The sequence below is a fragment of the Trachypithecus francoisi genome, unplaced genomic scaffold (assembly GCF_009764315.1).
Source record: "Trachypithecus francoisi isolate TF-2019V2 unplaced genomic scaffold, Tfra_2.0 Lachesis_group3, whole genome shotgun sequence".
Classification (NCBI taxonomy): Eukaryota; Metazoa; Chordata; class Mammalia; order Primates; family Cercopithecidae; genus Trachypithecus; species Trachypithecus francoisi.
In genome coordinates, this window is record NW_022681468.1 from 43,455,740 (window position 1) to 43,476,485 (window position 20,746).

At 38.8% G+C, this 20,746-nt stretch overlaps 1 protein-coding gene and 1 long non-coding RNA gene across 5 annotated transcripts in view; both read right to left on the reverse strand.

The window, feature by feature from the left end:
• Nucleotides 1-20,521, reverse strand: part of HIF1A (hypoxia inducible factor 1 subunit alpha) — a 53,542-nt gene extending 33,021 nt beyond the window's left edge. For 2 of the 4 annotated variants that reach the window (XM_033187803.1, XM_033187805.1), the window contains exon 1: nt 20,033-20,469. In XM_033187803.1, the coding sequence (XP_033043694.1) occupies nt 20,033-20,067 (35 nt within the window). In that variant the 5' untranslated portion in view covers nt 20,068-20,469. Of the gene's footprint in view, nt 1-20,032 lie in introns of all 4 variants that reach the window. The other 2 variants (XM_033187804.1, XM_033187806.1) reach the window with 2 other exon arrangements.
• On the reverse strand, nt 11,812-14,896 carry LOC117069505. Its single transcript, XR_004431568.1, has 2 exons — nt 13,943-14,896; nt 11,812-13,659 (listed from the first exon to the last, which is right to left on the reverse strand). It is a non-coding gene; the product is annotated as an uncharacterized LOC117069505 (long non-coding RNA).
• Nucleotides 20,522-20,746: the final 225 nt, after the last annotated feature.

A 20,746-nucleotide genomic window follows, 5' to 3' on the forward strand; every position in this document is an offset into this window, starting at 1 on the left:
CAGGCGATCGAGACCATCCTGGCTAACACAGTGAAACCCCGTCTCTACTAAAAATACAAAAAAAGAAAAAAAAAAAAAAAAAACAACTAGCCGGGCGAGGTGGCGGGCGCCTGTAGTCCCAGCTACTCTGGAGGCTGAGGCAGGAGAATGGCGTAAACCCGGGAGGCGGAGCTTGCAGTGAGCTAAGATTCGGCCACTGTACTCCAGCCTGGGTGACAGAGCGAGACTCTGTCTCAAAAAAAAAAAAAAAAAAAGCAAAAAAAATACAAAAAAGTAGCCGGGCGACGCAGCAGGCGCCTGTAGTCCCAGCTACTCAGGAGGCTGAGGCAGGAGAATGGCATAAACCCGGGAGGCGGAGCTTGCAGTGAGCTGAGATCTGGCCACTGCACTTCAGCCTGGGTGACAGAGCGAAACTCCGTCTCAAAAATAAAATAAAATAAAATAAAATAAATAAAATGTTAGCAGATTATCAGATTTATTTCTAATAAAGTTAATGTACCTCAATTCTATTATCTGGTGAAATAACTCTTTCTGGACTTGAAGGTACAAGTTGGCTTTTGTTGTTTTTGCACTTGTGTCAGTATTTCTTCAGGACTGACATTCGGAAGTGAAATTTCATGATATAAAAAATGTGCTACCGAAATTCTTAAAAGTACATAATAGCTTTCCAAATGGTTCTGTGCCCATTTTTGTCTCTGCCAGTTCATGAATATGTATATCAATTCCCCCACGGACTCTGCAATATTATATATTATGCATCTTTTTAATCTTATTAATTTCTGCTGAGTTGATAGGTGAGAATTACATCTCATCATTTTAACTGCTCTGCACTTTTTAAAGTCTCAGGCCCAAGACAAATACAAAGAAAAGTTCATGTTCACTCTTCAGTTGGCATTTTTGCCTGCAGTTTTATTTTCATTTTATTTTAGAGACAAAGTCTTGCTCTGTCACCCAGGCTGGAGTACAGTGGCAAGATCATAAGCTCACTGCAGCCTCAAAATTGTGGGCTCAAGTGATCCTCCCTCTCTCCACCTCAGCCTCCCAAGTAGCTACAGGCACACGCTACCATGCCCGACTAATTCTGTTAAATTTTTTGCAGAGACAGAATCTATGTTGCCTAGACTAGTCCTGAACTCTTGGGCTAAAGTGATCCTCCTGCTTTGGCCTCCCAAAGTGCTAGGATTATAGGTGTGAGCCATCCAACCTTGTCTTTGCCAGTATTTTAAAATCTGAACACCTATGCATGGTGCTTACTATGTACACAGTGGTATTCTAAACATTTCTCACCTATTATTTAATATTTATTATTATCACCATGTTACAGATAAGGACCCTGGCCAAATAGCTTACCCAACATTACTCCGTTAATAAATGGCAGAACCTATATTCCACTCAAGCAGTCTGGTGTCCGTGTGATTAAGACTATGCTGTCTCTCAAAAACTCATCCTAATTACCAAGGCAAGTATTTGTAAGTCTAGGCTATTATTATAAAGTTCGAAATTTGCCTACTTCACATACCAAAGACATAAAGGAGGAATTACAGGGGTTGGCTTCAGAATTTAGGACTTGACCTAAGCTATTCAGAGGGACTCAGAACCAGGCTCTTTCTTGGAGTTTGCTTATAAATCCAGGATCCTAACTGAAAAGCACCTACAATGGTGATAGATGCTGTCTGCTCTACTGTCCATCAGCTCTTCAAAGTAAGGCAATCCCTTCCAGTAATGCCAATCATTACGGGGAAAGAATCAAAAGATGGTAATTCAGTCTACCCTATATACTCCCAGTAGACTTTATTTGTCCAGAGCAGCTATTTCAATATCTAAGTTCAACATTGTTGGTGTTTTACTTGCTCAACATTTGTCTGGCAGTCACAGAAACTTTCTTTTTTGTTTGTTGTTTTTTTTTCCCCCCTGAGATGGCATTTCACCCTTGTTGCCCAGACTGGAGTGCAATGGTGTGATCTCAGCTCACTGCAACCTCTGCCTCCTGGGTTCAAGCAATTCTCCTGCCTCAGCCTCCCGAGTAGCTGGGATTACAGGCGCGTGCCACCACACCCAGCTAATTTTTGTATTTTTAGTAGAGATGTAGTTTCTCTGTGTTGGCCAGGCTGGTCTGGAACTCCTGACCTCAGGTGATCTGCCCGCCTCGGCCTCCCAAAGTGTTTGGATTACAGGCATGAGCCACTGCGCCCGGCCCTTCCTTGTTGTTTGTACTCATTTTTAAAGTTCATCTAACTTGTATTAGGCCAAATTAATGAAGAAAGGCTGAAGTTTTTTAAATATTAAAAACATTTTAGATCTATACCTAAAGCTAATACACATACTATAATGATGCAGTCTCCTCACATGAGGTGATTTTCTGAGACTAACTGGTTTTTAAGTGGGAAGGGTTTTATCTTCCAGAATTTTGTATGATGGTGGCATAAACACTGGAAGGTTAACTCTCAAGGTCTAATCCTCAAGGTTTTGAATTCCATCATTTTCCACAGGAAAACAAAAGGAAAATCCACCAAGTTCTTGGTTTGTATTTTGCAGCACATTTGAAGGAATTTTAGGAACTGAAATACCACCAAACAAATAAACAAAAAGTATAACACAATCAGTACTTAGTAAAACAACATCTCACATTTCCATAAGAGAATTCAGTTACTGTTCTTTTTCCTTAAATGGCTTTGAGCATTGTGTTGCTGTTTGCATAAGACTGTTTACTAACCTGATTGTTTTCACAGACTTGGGACGCTTAGATCTTTGAACGTTCCAGCAAACATTCAATTTGGTGTTAGTTTGACATTAAGATATACTCCTTATGCAGCTCTACTCTATATTTCACAGTGTGCTCAGTTAATCTACTTTGATTCTATTTTTATAAATCTAAATAATCTCCCTATTGTTTTGGAAAAAACTCTCCAACAACTTTTTCCCCCCTCTGCTCCCACACCACAGCAATCAACAACACAGAAGACAACTTCTGTAACCAAATCGGGAGGGGAGGGGTTCTCTCCACTACCAGGTGAGCAATCAGTTCTGCAGTGGACACCAACTGGGTGTCCTTCAATTCAATTCTAACACTATCTACCTGGAGATAGCGTCAGGTTGAGGGCTCAGGCCTCAAGACTGCCCCCTCAACACCAGTTGCAAGTCTGGGCCTCAGGAACTTCTGACCGACAGACTTTAAAAGTTGGGATTCTCACAAACCCGTCTTTGCTGGAACAGCTCACAGAACTCAGGGAAAACATGTTCACCAGTTTATTATAGAGGATATTACTAAGGATACAGATGAAGAGATGTGTAGGGCGAGGTATGGGAGAAAGGATGCGTCTATCAAGTACCATGTACTATGCTAGGTACTAGAAATATAGTGAGAAGTAGAACAGCCTTTGAGCTTAAATGGCCTCCCACTCCTTAGTCTACTGAAATAGTCACCTAATGCTTTATTCCCAAATGCTTGTCTAGCTGCATCGTGAAGGGCATTCAACATTTCAAATTCCTAGACCTCACTAGGAATTTGAATCTGTACATTTTGATTCAGTAGATCTAACTCAGGATCCCAAAATCTGAGTTTTTAAAAACTCCCAAGATGCATATGATACTTAAGTTTGGGAACCACTAGCTGATCATTATTGCCAACCACTGTTACTTTGCTTTAATTTCTTTCTGAAACCATCACCATAAAGATCCTTCCGAAGTAAAGAAATTTGGTATTATCGCCTGATTAAAATCCCATTAAATGTACACAGGACAAGGTCTAATTATTTTAAAAGAAAGCCCTCCCTTACCTAGTTCCCTGTCCACCTCTTTATCCTCATCATTTTCCACATTCTTCAGTCACACTGCAGTTACTCAAAAGCACCACAGTATTTCCTTTCTGGCTTGCTTACTCTTCTCCTTCTGCTTGGGGTACCCTTCCCAATATCTGGCTTGGTAAATTTATGAGAGAAACTTTTAAAGATTTAATGCAAACATCATTTTGTTTCTGTTTTTTTCCCCTGTGTTCCAGAACTGGTCTTCTCTGGTAGAACTGATCACTCTAGTTATTTGGCTATATTAATCTTCCTTTACAACCCTTAAAGATTCTTGGGGGCAGGAAACTGTCACACATTCATCTTTGTCTTCTCAGTAGTGATGTGCCTAAGTTTGACTTTGACATATTTGGCCCAAATCTGCTATGACTTTGATTTCTGGCACAGGACAAGTTGACTGCCCTTTCAACATTTGTTTTTTTGGGAATCTCTGATTTGTGCTTTATTAGTGCTCCTAATCATAATTAACCAGCATATCAATGTTAGTACTATTAAACAAACATACTATTTGAATTAACTACAATTATCTGGATATGCATTTTCAAGTATAAGCAAGCATACTAGATATAAGTTACAGTGAAAATCTTACATTCTTTTGTCTCTCTGTTTCTTTGCACCCCTGTAGTCTTTTCCTGTGACAGCAACTAGAATAATCCTTTTAACAAGAAATCAAGTCATATCACTCCTCTCTGCTTAAAATGGTTTTTGCCCCATTTAGAGTAAAAGCCAAAGCCCTTCCAGTAGTCCATATGGGCCTCCACAATGGCCTCATTACCTCTTTGATCTCATCTTCTACCAGTTTGCCCCCTTTGCTCATTCTATTCTAACCATACTAGTCTCCTTACAGTTCCTTAAAACACTTCACACACACTGCCTCCTAGGGCCTTTGCACTAGTTGTTCCCCTTGCTACCCTAAATACCTAAGAGGCTTGCTTTTCCACCTTTTTCAAGTCTTTGTCCCAGTCTCACCAGTATTGAGATTCCCTGATCACTGCCTCCATCTTGATCGTCTTGCCCTGCTCTATTTTTATGAAAGCCTAAGTACGTATCTTACTTGTTTACTTATTTTCTACCCCACCAATCCACACCTACACTGGAAAGTAAGTTCCACAAAGATGGAGACTTTTGTCTATTTTGTTCAATGAACATCCCAAGCACCTAGAACAGTTTCTGACACATAAGAAGTATTCAATTATGTGCTGGCTGAATGTATGAATTAATAAGTTGAGATTCGATCACTAGTTGAAATATAAATATATATTTTTGCAAGAATAAATGCTACAATAACTGATTATGACAGCTAATTTTGTGTACAAAAACAACCATGTATTCATCTAGCCAAGTTCCTGGCACAGAAAAGCAGCTTAGTAAATGTTAACAAATGAATCGTGGAATAAATGTGAACATAGGGAAACACAGGCATCAGCCACAAGGTAAATATCACAGCCAGCAGTGTCATCTTCCTGAAGTAGAAAAAAACAGCTACTAATTAAAACAATCACCCAACAGTATAACAATGAAAAGTATCACCATAAACCAAGGCAAGTAAGTGATCTTATTAGGAAACAGATTTAGAGGTGTAAAGAGAGAGCTAAGAAACCTGAATGCCAATTTGCTGAAAAGAGGTTCAGTGTTTAAGATTAGTTCCCTTATTGCTTTCATCTACACTCATGTCTTTTACTGTTTTGTCCTAAGCTAATGTGGTCAGGAAAATGTATGAGTTTTATAGTTAATGTTCTTAACCAATTAAATTATTAGCCAGGTGTAATAGTGCACTCCTGTAGTCCCAGCTACTCAGGAGGCTGAGGCAGGAGGATTATTTGTGCCCAGGAGTTCAAGGCTGTAGTGAGCTGTGATTGTGCCACTGCACTCCAGACAGAGCAAGACACTGTCTCAAAAAAAAAGAAAGGAACACTTAAACATCTTTATCATCTTTACGTCTTCCAAACCCATGCAGAAATAGGAGTTTACTAACTTTGGTTTCCACAGTCTTTTTCAAGAAAGTGCTGTCATGAAGTTTTCATTAAGTTGACACCTAATCCTATTGCCTTTTTTTTTTGAGACAGAGTCTCGCACTGTTGCCCAAAGCTGAAGTGCAGTGGCGCGATCTCCGCTCACTGCAACCGCCACTTCCCGGGTTCAAGCGATTTTCCTGCCTCAGCCTCCTGAGTAGCTGGGATTACAGGTGCCTGCCACTACGCCCAGATAATTTTTTGTATTTTTAGTAGAGATGGGGTTTCACTATGTTGGCCAGGCTGGTCTCCAACTCCTGACTTCGTGATCCACCTGCCTCGGCCTCCCAAAGTGCTGGGATTACAGGCGTGAGCCACCGTGCTTGGCCAGCTTTGTTTTTTTAAGGAGGGTTACTTTTAGACAAGTATTTTATATGTATTATTGGAAGTATTATTAGGATCTGTTGTTACATTTTCTACCTAGTAATTGTTGCAAAACCAGAATACTTAAAACATTACATGTAATTTTTAAAAACTCTATCTCTACTTAATGGAAAAAATAGCAAAAACTTGACATTTCAAATTAAATATAAATTACATTTTCAAGACAGCTAGCAATCTATTATTTTGTCTGGGAAAATGTCTTCTGAATTCTAATCAATAAACTTTAAAAATAAACCTTTAGGATACCCACGTTAGAGAATGTTATTGATGTATTCAACAAATATTTCTTGATCACCTTCCATGAGTCTAACACTGTTCCTAGAACAGGACATGGTGCAATAAACAAAAGAGACCAAGCCCCTACCTTCACGGAGGTTATCTTATGGAACAAATGTATTTTTACATTGCTTGTTGTTATCCAGCAATATTTTACCAGGGTCAATCCCTAACTGACAAAACACGTCACAGAAATTGTCTTTCCATTAAACCAGTTACCATAAAATTTCAGGATAAAAGCAAAGTCTATAAAAATTAATCTTCGCTTATACTAGATGCTACAATATAGTATTATATGAAAAGAGCAAGCTATACAAAAAAATTGAGTATGATTCCACTCCTATGTGTAATGTATGTGTATAAATATAACCATATGTAGCTATACACACATATATTTAACTCATAGATGCACAGATAAAACCAGAATACAGTGATGTACAGTGTTAGCAAAGTTTACAAATATTAACCATACTACTTTCAAGACGTCAGGATCACAAATTTTTTGTAATTTATTTTAACAAAATGTCACCATGAACTGACACTATCACTGTACCTGCATTTGTCAGAAAACTCTGAAAGAAGTAGTAATCTAACTTGAACTATCGTATTTCTTTCCTGCTGTATATCCTAAAGAAAAGTATAGACTGAACAGACAATATAATTCAGTATCTTCAGTTTCTCATGTTAACCTAATTTTCAAATTTTGAAAATTCTGTATAATTAATTTGAAATTCAAAAAAACAGATGAAATGGTTTGTTTATAAAGAAAAATGTTCAGAATGTATATACTTATTTTATTTTTGAAAGCAACTACATTTCTTGTCTTAGATCATCATTATCTGAATGGCACAGCAACATCTCTCTTAAATATCTACAATTAAAGAAAAGATGGATTTATTCACCTTCCAATAACCTCACCAAAATGCTTATTTTAAATGTGATTTTCTAATGCAGTAAAATAAATGGGGAAAAGAATCACTGTTTTAAATTGGAGGGCTCATTCTGAAAATGAAATCTGTATCACATCTGAAATAGCCATAATGTGTAAATTTTTCATTTACATGTTAATTACATTTATTAAGTAGCTAATACTTTTCCATGTGTTTACATTAACATGTATTGAAATGTTATTTGTAAGAAGATTGTGCTTTTTGTTTTTAGATTATTCCTGACTGGTGATATAAATAAAATCTTTCCTGGTCCAGAATTGGTGTTGAGCCTCTCAACAAATCTTTGAGCCCTGATTATATATATTATATTGTGCCGGGTGCAGTGGCTCATGCCTGTAATCCCAGCACTTTGGGAGGCTGAGGCGGGCAGATCACCTGAGGTCAGGAGTTTGAGACCAGCCTGACCAACATGGAGAAACCCCATCTCTTCTGAAAATACAAAATTAGCCTTGCATGGTGCCACAGGCCTGTAACCCCAGCTACTCGGGAGGCTGAGGCAAGAGAATCAATTGAACCCAGGAGACGAAGGTTGTGGTGAGCTGAGATTGTACCATTGCACACCAGTCTGGGCAACAAGAGCGAAACTCCGTCTCAAAAAAAAAAAAAAAAAAAAAAAAAGTACTGTGCTAGATAAATAAAACAACAAAAATGTGTATGTAAAGTTTTTACTCTAAGATGAAGGTTCTCAAACGTCAGTTTGCATCACAGTCCCCTGGAGGAATTCTCAAAACACAGAATGCTGAGCTTACTTCCAGAGTTTCTGATTTACAAAATCTGAATGGAGCCTGAGAATGTGCATTTCTAACGAGTTAATAGGTATTACCAATGATGATGATCTGGGGGCCACTCTGAGCCCTCTGCTCTAAGAAAATACTTACGTGTTCTTCAAAAATGCCCAAAGAAGTAAAAGAGCAACACTCAAAACTAGTTTGTTACATACTTTCCTCTTTAAAAAACCTATCCAAATGCTTTACAAATACAGGAAATATATCCATCTCCTAAGACATTAATACTACCACATACTTAGAACTTAGTAATTATAAAATACATTAACTACACTGACTAGACTATTGAATGGTTGACCTGTGGTATATATCCACAATCATCAATAGAACTTCTTCCCCCAAATATAGAAGGCCAAATCCCAACCCTGGAAATTCAAATTATAGGCTTGGCACATCTGTTTAAAAAATAATATCAACATAATCCTGATGAGCACTCTTAGCTGTTTAAAGTCTATGTTTCATCTGTGAGTGCTTGTAAAATTTACAGATCCCTGAGTTCCATCCCAAAATTACCAAATCAGAATCTCTGGGGAATGGGTCCCTGGGAATCCACAGAGCAACTAAACACTCAGGTGATTAAACCACAGAAGTTTGAGAAACATTAGCACATCTTAAAGCAAAAGCTTAACAGGTAGGCCAGCAAATTTTGAAAAACGAGAATAATTTATTTTTGTCTATAACTAAATACACATCCTATAATATACCATGTTTGTCAGGCGAAACACTGAATATAGTGGGTTTAACAATACTATGTAATGTAAGGTACAATTGCTAAGAGTAAGAAGCTAGCAGTAAAACTCGATAAGCTAGCAAGAACAAGTGTGTGTTTAGTAAAACTTTGCCTTAAACATGTAAGTGCATGAGTAGAGTTCAAAGATGACCTAATGAAGAATGTGGCAACTCAATTTTTTTCAGTTATCTGAAACAATTTTTTAAAAGTCACCTTTTAATACCTTCATGAATGCCACAAACATTCAAGAGTTAAGAATCACTGTTCATGGTTGAGAGCTGTGTATCACTGACTTTTCCCAAATTACCTACTCTATCACTCTTCTGTCTTTGCATTGCTTCCTTCTCAGCTTGTAAATCCTTTTCTTTTTGTTTCCCTTATTTATATGCTCTTAGATGGTAACAGATCTAAGACTAGAACCTAAGAAGGTCGGTGACCCTAAACTTTGTGTGTATGTAGAAGAATGTGTCCTTGAAATAACTATTTGCTTAAACATAATAGAAGATGCATAAGTAATAATAAAGCATTTACATAACAGGAAAAAACACATGTCGAAATAAGGGTATGTAATAGAAAGCATACCCTAAAGACTTCTTCTATTAAATATTCAGCTCTAAACCTTGACCATGATGAAGATTCTGGAAATGACAAAGGAGCAGCTCTCCTAAAGCAAGAGTCTCTGTTTTCCAACTATACTAATCCAGCCTACCCAATATTACCAAATAAATTTTCCCAAGTGACCTTCTGATCCTGTTTCTTTGTCTTTAAAAAGGGTTAGGGAACACTGTTAGTATGTGGCAGATCTCAGATTCCACCTGAGAATCTCCACCCTTTCCCCATTTTAATATGAAGCCCCATTTTTAATATGGCCCATGCCTTTCCACAAATCAGATGCTCAATATATAATTTTTGAATTAAAAGATTCAAGAAATTTGGAACTTTTTAAGAATAGAAGGAGAAACATGATAGCTACCCTCAGATATCTGAAAAGGATATCACACAAAAGGCAGATCTGGTAACTTATGCAACTCCAGAGAGTAATAAATAGGAATTACAACATGGCAGTGCTTTGTTTAACAGAGTTAAAGCAGTGTCAAAGTTACATTCTATGAGAATTTTTAAAACTGTGTTTTCATTTTGATGGCATTGTAAAAAAAGGCATATTCTAGATCATCTAAATGATCTCTCCATAGTTCTGTATACCTGCTTCAAGCCTTCTGTGTTTGAGGCTGCATTTGTTTATGATCAAACTGTTACCAAATGACCACTAAAAAGAACAAGGTTACATTTTTTAATGCAGTATATATACTGAGACTGAGGTCACTGGGTACATCTCAAAAATTCAGAGGATTATTTTGCTCCAAAAGAGATCTGAACATTAACCCTGTGTTAAGAAACAAAGGAATAAAAAAGAAAATGAGTAGACTGTCTTGTGAGAATGTTGTGTGTGTGTATGTCTACGAAAATTCTAAAAGCAGACTGGCCAATGCTCCTGTGGTGGTTGACATTAAATAACAAAACTCAAACCCAAGGAAGTCTGTACTTCGCAAGAACCTCAAACTTTAAAGTGCAGTGAACTAAAAATTTAAAAATAGAACATGCTATGAATGAATGAATTAACATCAAAAATGAACGTTCAACTGTGGCCTAAGCCATCAACGATTCAATGTTGTACTCAATAAGTTAGCTGCACAAATACCTGTTGAATAAATAAAAGCACAATAATCTGTTATAGGACATAGTATAATAGTTACGTGCCTGAGTCGGGGTTAAAGGTTGAAGAAATTTTTTGAACCACTGAAATAAGTCAACTTAAATTATTCAAGAAAATATCCCTTCCTCCATATACAGCGAAGGCTTTGACTACTGGTTTGACACTATAACCATTTAAATATTTTAACTATGTTAGCTACAAAGGCAGGCAATATCCAACTTTCCTCTACTAACAAGTTAAAAGACATTTAATGAGATTCGGGACACAAAGAACATGGAAATGTAAGCTTTCTTAATTTTGCCTCCTTTAACATCCCAAATAAATAGCTTTGAGAACCTGTTTCTTCCTTTAGTATTACCACTACGGAAAATTATTTTAGAATAACATGTCTATACATAAACAAGTATTTAGCCTGCAAAGGCCAGATTTTCATGGAAAAAACAGCAAAGTAAAGGAAAAGCATCAGTAACTATTCTGCCACTATTATTTACTCACTGGTGATGAATAGCCTTCATCAGATTAACCCAAAGAAGGCTTGAGCAATTCTAAACAATGCTGAAAACAACAAATATTATAATATTATGAATATAGGGTTAGTTTCTACTTAATTAAGCCCTTACTTTTTGCCAAGAGCTGTTCTGAGTGTTTCATATGAGTTGATATATCATTTCATTCTCATAACAATCCTATAAGGCAATTATTCTTATCATCCCAATAAAGCAACTTGTGTAAGATCACACAGTAGAGCTAAAAGTTCTAGAAAAATGTGCAATCTTAACACTTACTTAGTAAAGGATCATCTTTTCCTTGAGATGAAAACCCTAACCCATAGAAGAAATACTCAACTTCCCAAAAGTCATGACAAGAACAGTTGCAGAATGACTATACTTGGTAGAAAACTATAGAATATGAATTCAAATGACTTTCAACAAAAACTCATTGCCCATTAATTACAATGGTAGCACTGATCAAGAGTTCTGTGTATAATAAGATAATATTCTACAAGACAATCAAATATGCTACAATAAGACATATTTGACTTATGTAATCAGGGAACTCCTTTCACATGGCCAAGTAGGGCAAACAGGTATTCTTCCAGGAAACTGATATACAGACACTAGAAGAGAGAGGGGTTTTTTTTTACATTTTTTTTTTTTTTCATTACAAACTGTAAGGCTGCAGGTATGGGGATGCTAGCCGTCCTCTTCCACACCATACAGACAGCCTGTCAGTGGCAGAATAAGGCCAGCATGCAAATACAGCAAAGGTATACAAGCCAAGTAATATCAAGACAAAAGTCAGGGATTATTACACTCGGAGATCATTTAAGACTCTGATTTGTCTCTTAAACCAAAACTAGATTGTGTTAGCCAATGACTACATTTTCCCCTCTTAAACCAGATTGAGTTGTATTTTGTTACTTGCAATAAAAAGAATCCTAATATACTTATCAAACTGCCATGTTTCAAATTTAAAACTTTAATGATGATAAAGTTCAAGAAAATGACACTCTAAAATACAACTAGGTCAAACTTTCTAGAAGATAAACAGGCAATTATATTGAAAGCTTTAAAATAGATACTTTTTGACCCTGCAATTCTACCTCTTCGAATTTATTATTAAGAAAGAACCATGGGGCCAGGCATGGTGGCTCACGCCTGTATAATCCCAGTGCTTTTCTCACTTTTTTGAGAATAGGTTTGATAAAAAGGCAATAATGGTAAAATATACTATATCCAAAATCTAGAGAGTATTAACAGCCATATACTATGTTAAGTACCCAACATTACAGTACTCATTCCCTAATCCTACAGTTATTAATATACATATGTAACACAGAATTGAGAAATAGTAGACAATGGTCTCTACATGGTGAAATAGCAGGTGATTTTTATTTCTTTGTGCACCTGTGTAGTTTTTTAATTTTTTCCTCCAAAATTTTTAAATTTCATTAAACATTAAAATAGTTTAGCCAAATCAAATGATTGTAAACACACTCAAGGAACTCCTATTTAAATGGTATTCTATTATAAAGCAAAGAGAATAATCAATGCTCTTCTATTATAAAGCAAAGAAAATAATCAAGCCCCAACCTTACTATAAAAGTAATAGAATTTAAATATCTATATCAAAAAAAGTCAAAGGAGATTCTATAACTTTCTTCTTACCAATCAATGAATCTCAGAGAGACAGGGAACTAAAGAATTAAAACATTCTTTTTAATTTTTTTTTTGAGACAGCATCTCACTGTCGTCAGGCTGGAGTGCAGTGGCACGATCTTGGCTCACTGCATCCTCTGCCTCCCAGGTTCAAGCGATTCTCCTGCCTCAGCCTCCTGAGTAGCTGGGATTACAGGCATGTACCACCACACCTGGCTTTTTCTTTTTCTTTTTTTTATTTTTAGTAGAGACGGAGCTTCTCTGCGTTGGTTGGGCTTGTCTTGAACTCCCAACCTCAGGTGATTCACCTGCCCTGGCCTCCCAAAGTGCTGGGATTACAGGCAGGAGACACCATGCCGGGCCGACAATATTTCTAAAGAAACCTTTTAAAAACCTGCATTCTCTTTGTTCATCCAATTATTCAATCATTGTCTCATTTGTTAATTCAAATACTTATTAAGAGCTCACTGTGTACACCACGTACCAGTATTCACACCACAGATTTCTTTTTTTATTTGTTTGAAACAGAGTCTTGCTCTGTCACCCAGGCTGGAGCGCAATGGGGCGATCTTGGCTCACTGCAACCTCTGCCTCCTGGGTTCAAGCAATTCTCCTGCCTCAGCCTCCTAAGTAGCTGGGATTACAGGCGCCCACCACCATGCCTGGCTAATTTTTGGTATTTTTAGTAGAGATGGGGTTTCCCTGTGTTGGCCAGGCTGGTCTCGAACTCCTGACCTGAGGTGATCCATCCGCCTCGGCATCCCCAAGTACTGGGATTGCAAGCGTGAGCCACCGTGTCCAGCCCACAAATTTCAAATTCAGTCTACCTGGGATTTTGTCCATTGAAACCTACCCAGTTTTTTTTTTTTTTTTTTTTTTTTGAGACGGAGTCTCGCTCTGTCGCCCGGACTGGAGTGCAGTGGCCGGATCTCAGCTCACTGCAAGCTCCGCCTCCCGGGTTTATGCCATTCTCCTGCCTCAGCCTCCCGAGTAGCTGGGACTACAGGCGCCCGCCACGTCGCCCGGCTAGTTTTTGTATTTTTAGTAGAGACGGGGTTTCACCGTGTTAGCCAGGATGGTCTCGATCTCCTGACCTCGTGATCCGCCCGTCTCGGCCTCCCAAAGTGGAAACCTACCCAGTTTTATAATGGAAAGGGGGAAGGTAGAAATCATTTTAAAGAAATTTGCTTAACATCTGAATTTACAAGACTCTTAACAACAGAAACATATCCCAACCCTCAAAGACTTCAACTTTCACCTTTAAACCTTATGTTTCTTTTTAACCATAGTATTTTTCAGCTGGAAAAACAAACCCTCCCAAACTACTTGGAAAAAAAAAGGGGGGGAGAAACACAGGGGACCTGTCCTTAATGAGTGAAAACTGCAATATTAAATACTAGACACTTTTAAATTGATTTGCCTAAATACATTGTGACTTTTCAAACAAGCGAAGAACTACATACAGTAAGCTATGTTCCATCACTACATTTTTGCATTTATAAGACAATAAACTTTCAAAATCATATGTTGAAATAATCTTTATGGTTAAAACTGTAACCGGTTAAGGTGAAATCTTAAAATAAACACTCATAAATAACAGTTGAGATCACCAGAACAGCTAAAAGCTAACATCTTGGGAACAGTTTTAATAAAAAATAATTATTTCAATTATTGTTTTAAATCTTAGAGAACAAATTTCCTAATTAAATTGGGATTTATCAACAATAGAACAGATGTACACTATTTTACCCAAAAAGTGTTTCTGTGAAAAAGTACTGGCAGAGCAAATCTAAGTCACTAGAAAAATTGAATTATCATTTTAGAGGTACTTAATATTTTCTTTCTGCAAAAGCTTCCACTGGCAAACTGTAGTTAGCTTTCAGCTGGTTATCCACAAACAAGCCCTTAAAAACGATCACTTCAACATATTAGATGGCTACCACTTCAACATATTAGATGGCTGAGAGAGAGAGAAAGAGAAAGAAGAGAAGGAAGGAAAGAAAGAAAACAAGTGTTTAGAAGGATGTGGAGAAATAGGAACCCTTGTGCACTATTGGTGGGAATGTAAACTGGTGCAATTGCTATAGAAAACAATATGGTGGTTCCTTGAAAATTAAAAAGGGTTACCATATGATCCAGCATCCCTCTTCTGGATATATATCCAAAAAAAAGTGAAAGTTTAAGAGAGATTTGCAGACTCATGTTCATAGCAGCACAATAACCAAGATGTGGAAGCAACCTAAGTGTCCATTGCTAGATGAATGGAGAAACAAAGTATGGTACATATAATGGAATATTGCTCAGACTCAAAAAGGAAGAAAATTCTGACACATGCTACAATATGGATGAACCTTGAGGACATTACACTAAGTGAAATAAGCCCATCACAAAAATATTAAAACCCTGTGATTCTATTTATATGAGGCATCTAGAGTAGTTAAATTTGCAGAAACAAAAAGTAAAATGGTGGTTGCCAGAGGCTGAGGAGAGGGGGAAACTGGGAGTTGTTTAATGGGTATATTTCAGCTTTGCAAGATGAAAAAGTTCTGGAAGTTAGTTGCACAATGTGAATGTACCTAACACTACTGAACAGTACACTTAGAAATAGTTAAGATGGGCCGGGCGCGGTGGCTCAAGCCTGTAATCCCAGCACTTTGGGAGGCCGAGACGGGCGGATCACAAGGTAAGGAGATCGAGACCATCCTGGCGAACACTGTGAAACCCCGTCTCTACTAAAAAATACAAAAAACTAGCCGGGCGAGGTGGCGGGCGTCTGTAGTCCCAGCTACTCGGGAGGCTGAGGCAGGAGAATGGCGTGAACCCGGGAGGCGGAGCTTGCAGTGAGCTGAGATCCGGCCACTGCACTCCAGCCCCGCGGCAGAGCAAGACTCCGTCTCAAAAAAAAAAAAAAAAAAAAAAGAAATAGTTAAGATGGTAAATTTTATGTTAATATTTTTAAACTACAATTTTAAAAAACAATCAAAAGCTATAAGAAAAAAGCCATGAGGTAATCACAATTTTTGTTTTGACGAAACAAACATTTTAATTTTGTTTTAGAAATTGTGATTTTCTCTAAATGGATGTCTGGCAAATAGATTAAGGGTTTATAAATTTCTACTGCAGAAAACATGAATATTAATACTCAATGCATATACAAAGCAGTTAATTCTTGATGTGTCAGGAGACCAAGAGATATAATTATTTTTAAAATTCCAAAGCCTATAGTTAATTTAAACATTCTCACCATATTTTTACCAAAAATACTGAGCAACAAGAAGTTTGGCTTGTCTTAGTTTCAAATTCTCTTTCTAACCTCCCAGAGTTAAGCAGAAAACACATACACACACTGGGTAAAATCCACCCACTGGATAACTAGTCACAAAGTTTAAAAAATCAATTTCTTGATCGGAAACTCATCCAACACCACATTTAAATTTAGATTATTTTCTCTTGGTTAAGAAACAGGCTTGTGTTAATCTTAGATAAAGGGATACAGTATTTCAAGTATCTAAATTTTAAAAATTATATATTAAGAGAAGGCATCTATGAACACACCATTTAACCCAAATCTTTAACATCCATGCACATCAATTTTTAATTTCACCACCAAACATAATAAACTATTTTGAGTTCTTCAGAAAAAAAAAAAAATCAGTCAAGAGACTAATTAATCCCCCTCAGCTTTCTATACACCACTCTTGACATACAAGAATAGAATGTAACCACAAAATCTAAACCCTGAGCCCAGACACCATTAGAGCCACAGACAATGGCATTAAAAGGAAAGACAATGGAAGTTAACAGGTAGAAAGGCTGACATTCTCCAAACCGCACAAGATGCTCTAAAATAACTTGATAGTTCAGTAAATACACACATGTGGAAGAGTGCACTAATATAGACTTCACACAAATTGAGCCACAAAACAGACTAGTAAGGCAAGCTTTAAGTCTTGCCTTTAGATGGAACTCAATGGTCTTAACTCTGGAGAAATTCATAAGCAAAAGACAGTTTTTCTACCATGTAGCTGCTTTACTGAGAATATTTTATCAACTCATTATCTTTCACAAAGGTTAATTTTTACAAAATTGTCTAAACTTTGGCATCAAGACAAAAAATGTTTTAAGTTACTGCCAGTACTAAGACTGCAGTGTCTTGCACATATCTTGCTTAAATCAACAGTAAGACTAGAATACTGTGTATGTTTGACTCTACATACACAGTATGTAAGTCCAGAGTAAACTCAAAGTATTCTATTTGGGGAGAAAACACAGGGGTGAGGAATTGTGAAGGAGGAGGCCTGGAGTAGAGAGTAGATCAGATGCTCAAGAAAAATAACTGATACTAGGTGTCAATATAACCCAAGGATGTACTCTTTTGCCCATTTCAACAGGAAAAAAACCCTTTTCAAGCTCTGGATCCAATGTTAGTCTTTTCACTTTCAGGAGACAGAAAACATGCATGAAGACACAGAAAAGAAACTAAAGGAAATAGCTGGAAGGACTAGCAAAAAAGAATTTTAAGAGTTGTGGAAGTTCAAACAAGAATTTTAACAGGTAACATCTATTTTCAAGTACACAGTGTCACCAAGACTCCTGCAATGGGCTAAGTGCTTCACAAGCATTATCTCATTTAACCTTTACAATAACTGCTCAGATGGCTGGTATTCTTATCACTTCAAAAGGAGGAAAGAGGCTCAGAGGCATTCAGTAACTTGCTCAAGCTCACAAGTGAAGGGCTGGAACCCTTAACTCAGAGGTATCTGCCTCCATATCCTATGCTCTTAACCACTATATACTGCTTCCTCAAACAAAAGGACAATCAAAATAGAAATATAAGGAGAAAAGTTTGCTAATAAATGACAGAGCTTCTTGACTTTTAATGGCCAAAGTTAATGAAGGAAATTAAGGAATATCTATTCTCAGAAATTTTACTTTAATGATTCAGTAATTATTTCTTTTAGAAAACTTTGAAGGAGTCTGGCCTGAAGCCTGAAACAGAATCATTACTCTCTTGACATTCTCTTAAAAATCTAAAAATCAAAACACATGTGCTATTAAGTAAGTTCAGTCCCTATAACTAGGAGGCAACATGAAATGTCCTATGTTAAATCTAAAATATCATAACTATACCCATTTTCTATTCTGATTTCTTCCAATTCTTCAGGTTGAGTTTCCTAGACTTTCTTTTAAAAAGACAAATTTGTTTCCCAAACTCTGACATTGGGAATTCATTTAAAATGAAAAAAAAATTGCATGAAGAAAATCCCCATCCCTCAAACTCTCAGTTATCTTTCAAAAAACTGTAAATTAGTTAGAAAAGGTCATCTATTATAAACAGCATCTAAAAATGCTGAGTAACCACCACTTATTAAGTGTTTAACTTAATTTTTCAGTTATATCAAGAACTTCTATATTAAGAAATGAATCCATCCAACCCAAGGTTGCTAAGTTTTCAAATGAGAAAATTTTGAAAGTAACAGATAAGCTGAGGAAAATCTAAGAACTCATTTAGAATTGGGGCTGATGAACAGTAGCTAATTTATTCATTCATTCATTTCAAAACTTCTGATATTCTGAACTGATGAATGGCAAAGAAATGACTTCGATACTGTATATAAAAAGGAATTGATTGGTGCATAATTTAATACATTGTATTAAGTATGATTCAATATATATAAGGATAGAAAACTGGCACTACACAGAGGTAATCTGCCGCTTTATCATTTCATCAAAAGCACTGTAATCACCTCCGCAAAATAAACTGCAATTAATTCCTGGTAACTCTTGGAATGAATTTAAACCTGTTTGCTCACTTTTTGAATTTTGTAAGTGTCTTCTCTGGTGTACACAAACTGAGAATTTAATATTCTATTGAAGAAGGACCAGGAGAAGGGATCTACAAAAGAGCAAGAATATAAACAAGTTTATCTTCTGCCGATACTGATTAGGGAAATTAATCTCTCTGCCAGAAGAGTGGAAGGATTTAAGAGCAAGCCAGTCTACTAACCAAAACTCTTACTCTAAATCTTCAATTCCTTAAATGATTTCCTTAAAAGTTAAAATACCAAAGTGGACAAAATTGTGTGTGTTGGGGGATGGCGGAGTCCGCTCTTAATACCAGTGGTCCAACTCACAATTCTTAATCTCTAATGTACCTCTTAGGCTCAAACTTCAAGGTAATTTATAAAACTTGCATTAAGTTCTAACCGAGTGATTAACTTACTTTGGATATATGTTGAAGGTTTTCCTTTAATATACTTCAATTTCAGGAAAATGAGACAGAGTTCGAAAATTTTTGCAACATTTTAGTGCCGCATTTCATTCACTCATCATATACTTTTTTCAGTATCATTAAAACTGTCTGCCTACATTTAACCAGCCCCTACATTTTCATTATTTGAAGAATGAGTGAGGCATGTATTCATTTATACTATCTGCGTTCTCGTGACAGGTGATATGAACTCATGTATCCAATTCTAAAGTTCTCTTTAAAATGTTGCTATTTCTCTAAATTCCCAATACTCTGACTCTCAGTCTAGGCAACTTTTTTAAGGCGCTTAAAACGAAACAAAACCTGCACGTGCAAACTAAAAAGTTCGCTTCTTAAGGCCATCGCGGCAAATCCCTAGGATGCACAAAGGCAAAGACACCCGCGACGGCTGGACAACTACAGAACAAGATTGCATCCGACCACGCGAGTCCCTCAGTCGGGAATTCAGGGCCCCAAGCCCACTAGGAAGCCAGGACCAGCGTGCAGGGTACGCCCCAGGGCCGAGTTTTCAATGGAACCGGAGAGGATGGGGGCGGGAAGGAGCGGAAGCTCCGGGTGCAAACCGCGGCTACGGAGCTGCAGCTCATTTCTCTTCCCGGGGTTTTCGGGCTGGGTAAAGTCCCCTCCGGATGCGGCCACAGAGCAGGCTGGGTTTCTGAGGCGGGTAGGTGGGCGGCGCAAGGCCCCCACGGCCGGCGGGGAGGGCAAGCAGGGCTCAGATCCCGGCCCCTGAAAGCACTTTCGAGGCGTCTCCCACCCCCCACGACAAGATGGCGACGTGGACAGCGGGGGAGCCCGGCCGGCGAGGTTGGGGGAAAGAGAGGGGAGGGGAGAAGCCGCAGAAACAAAAAGGCTGCCCCCTCCACCCCCAGGAACGCCGAGGCCGGCCCGGGAGCCCAGGGCGGGACGGCGGGCGGGGGCGCCGGCGGCCGGCCGAGGGAATGGGCTTACTTTTTCTTGTCGTTCGCGCCGCCGGCGCCCTCCATGGTGAATCGGTTCCCGCGATGCCTTCACGCCGGGCGGCCCCCAGGCTCGCTCCGGCCTAAGCGCTGGCTCCCTCCACACGCGGAGAGAGAAGGCAAGGCAAGTCCAAAGGTGGGGGTGCGAGGCGGGAAACACCTCGTGAGACCAGAAGCAGGAGAAGCGGGCGGTAATCGCCGAAATCCGGGCCCGTCTCCGAACCTCTCCTCAGGTGGCTTGTCAGGGCCCAGCCCGACGCACTGGCCGAAGCGACGGCGAGGGTGATCCTCTTGTCCCCTCAGACGAGGCAGCACTGTGCACTGAGGAGCTGAGGCGGCGTCAGGGGGCGGGCAAGGGCGGAGGCGCGCTTGGGCGCGCAGGGAGGGGAGGGGGCGGGAGCGCGCCCGCTCGCCTGCCCAGGCCGGCGCGCGCTCCCGCAGGCCCGCCTCACCTGAGGTGGAGGCGGGTTCCTCGAGAGCCAATGGCGAGCCACGCAGGCGGCCAGCCCACGTCGCTCTCAGCCAATCAGGAGGCGGTCAGCTGAGGCACAGCTGGGACGCGCTGCGGCGCTCACGTGGTAGTCTGTGTTTAGCGGCGGAGGAAAGAGAAAGGAGCTGGGGGCGCGGCTCAGCGCGGGTTTGGGGACTCTGCGCCTTCCCGTAAGGAAGGCGGTGCCCGGCTTTGGGAGGCGCTGCTGAGAAGGGG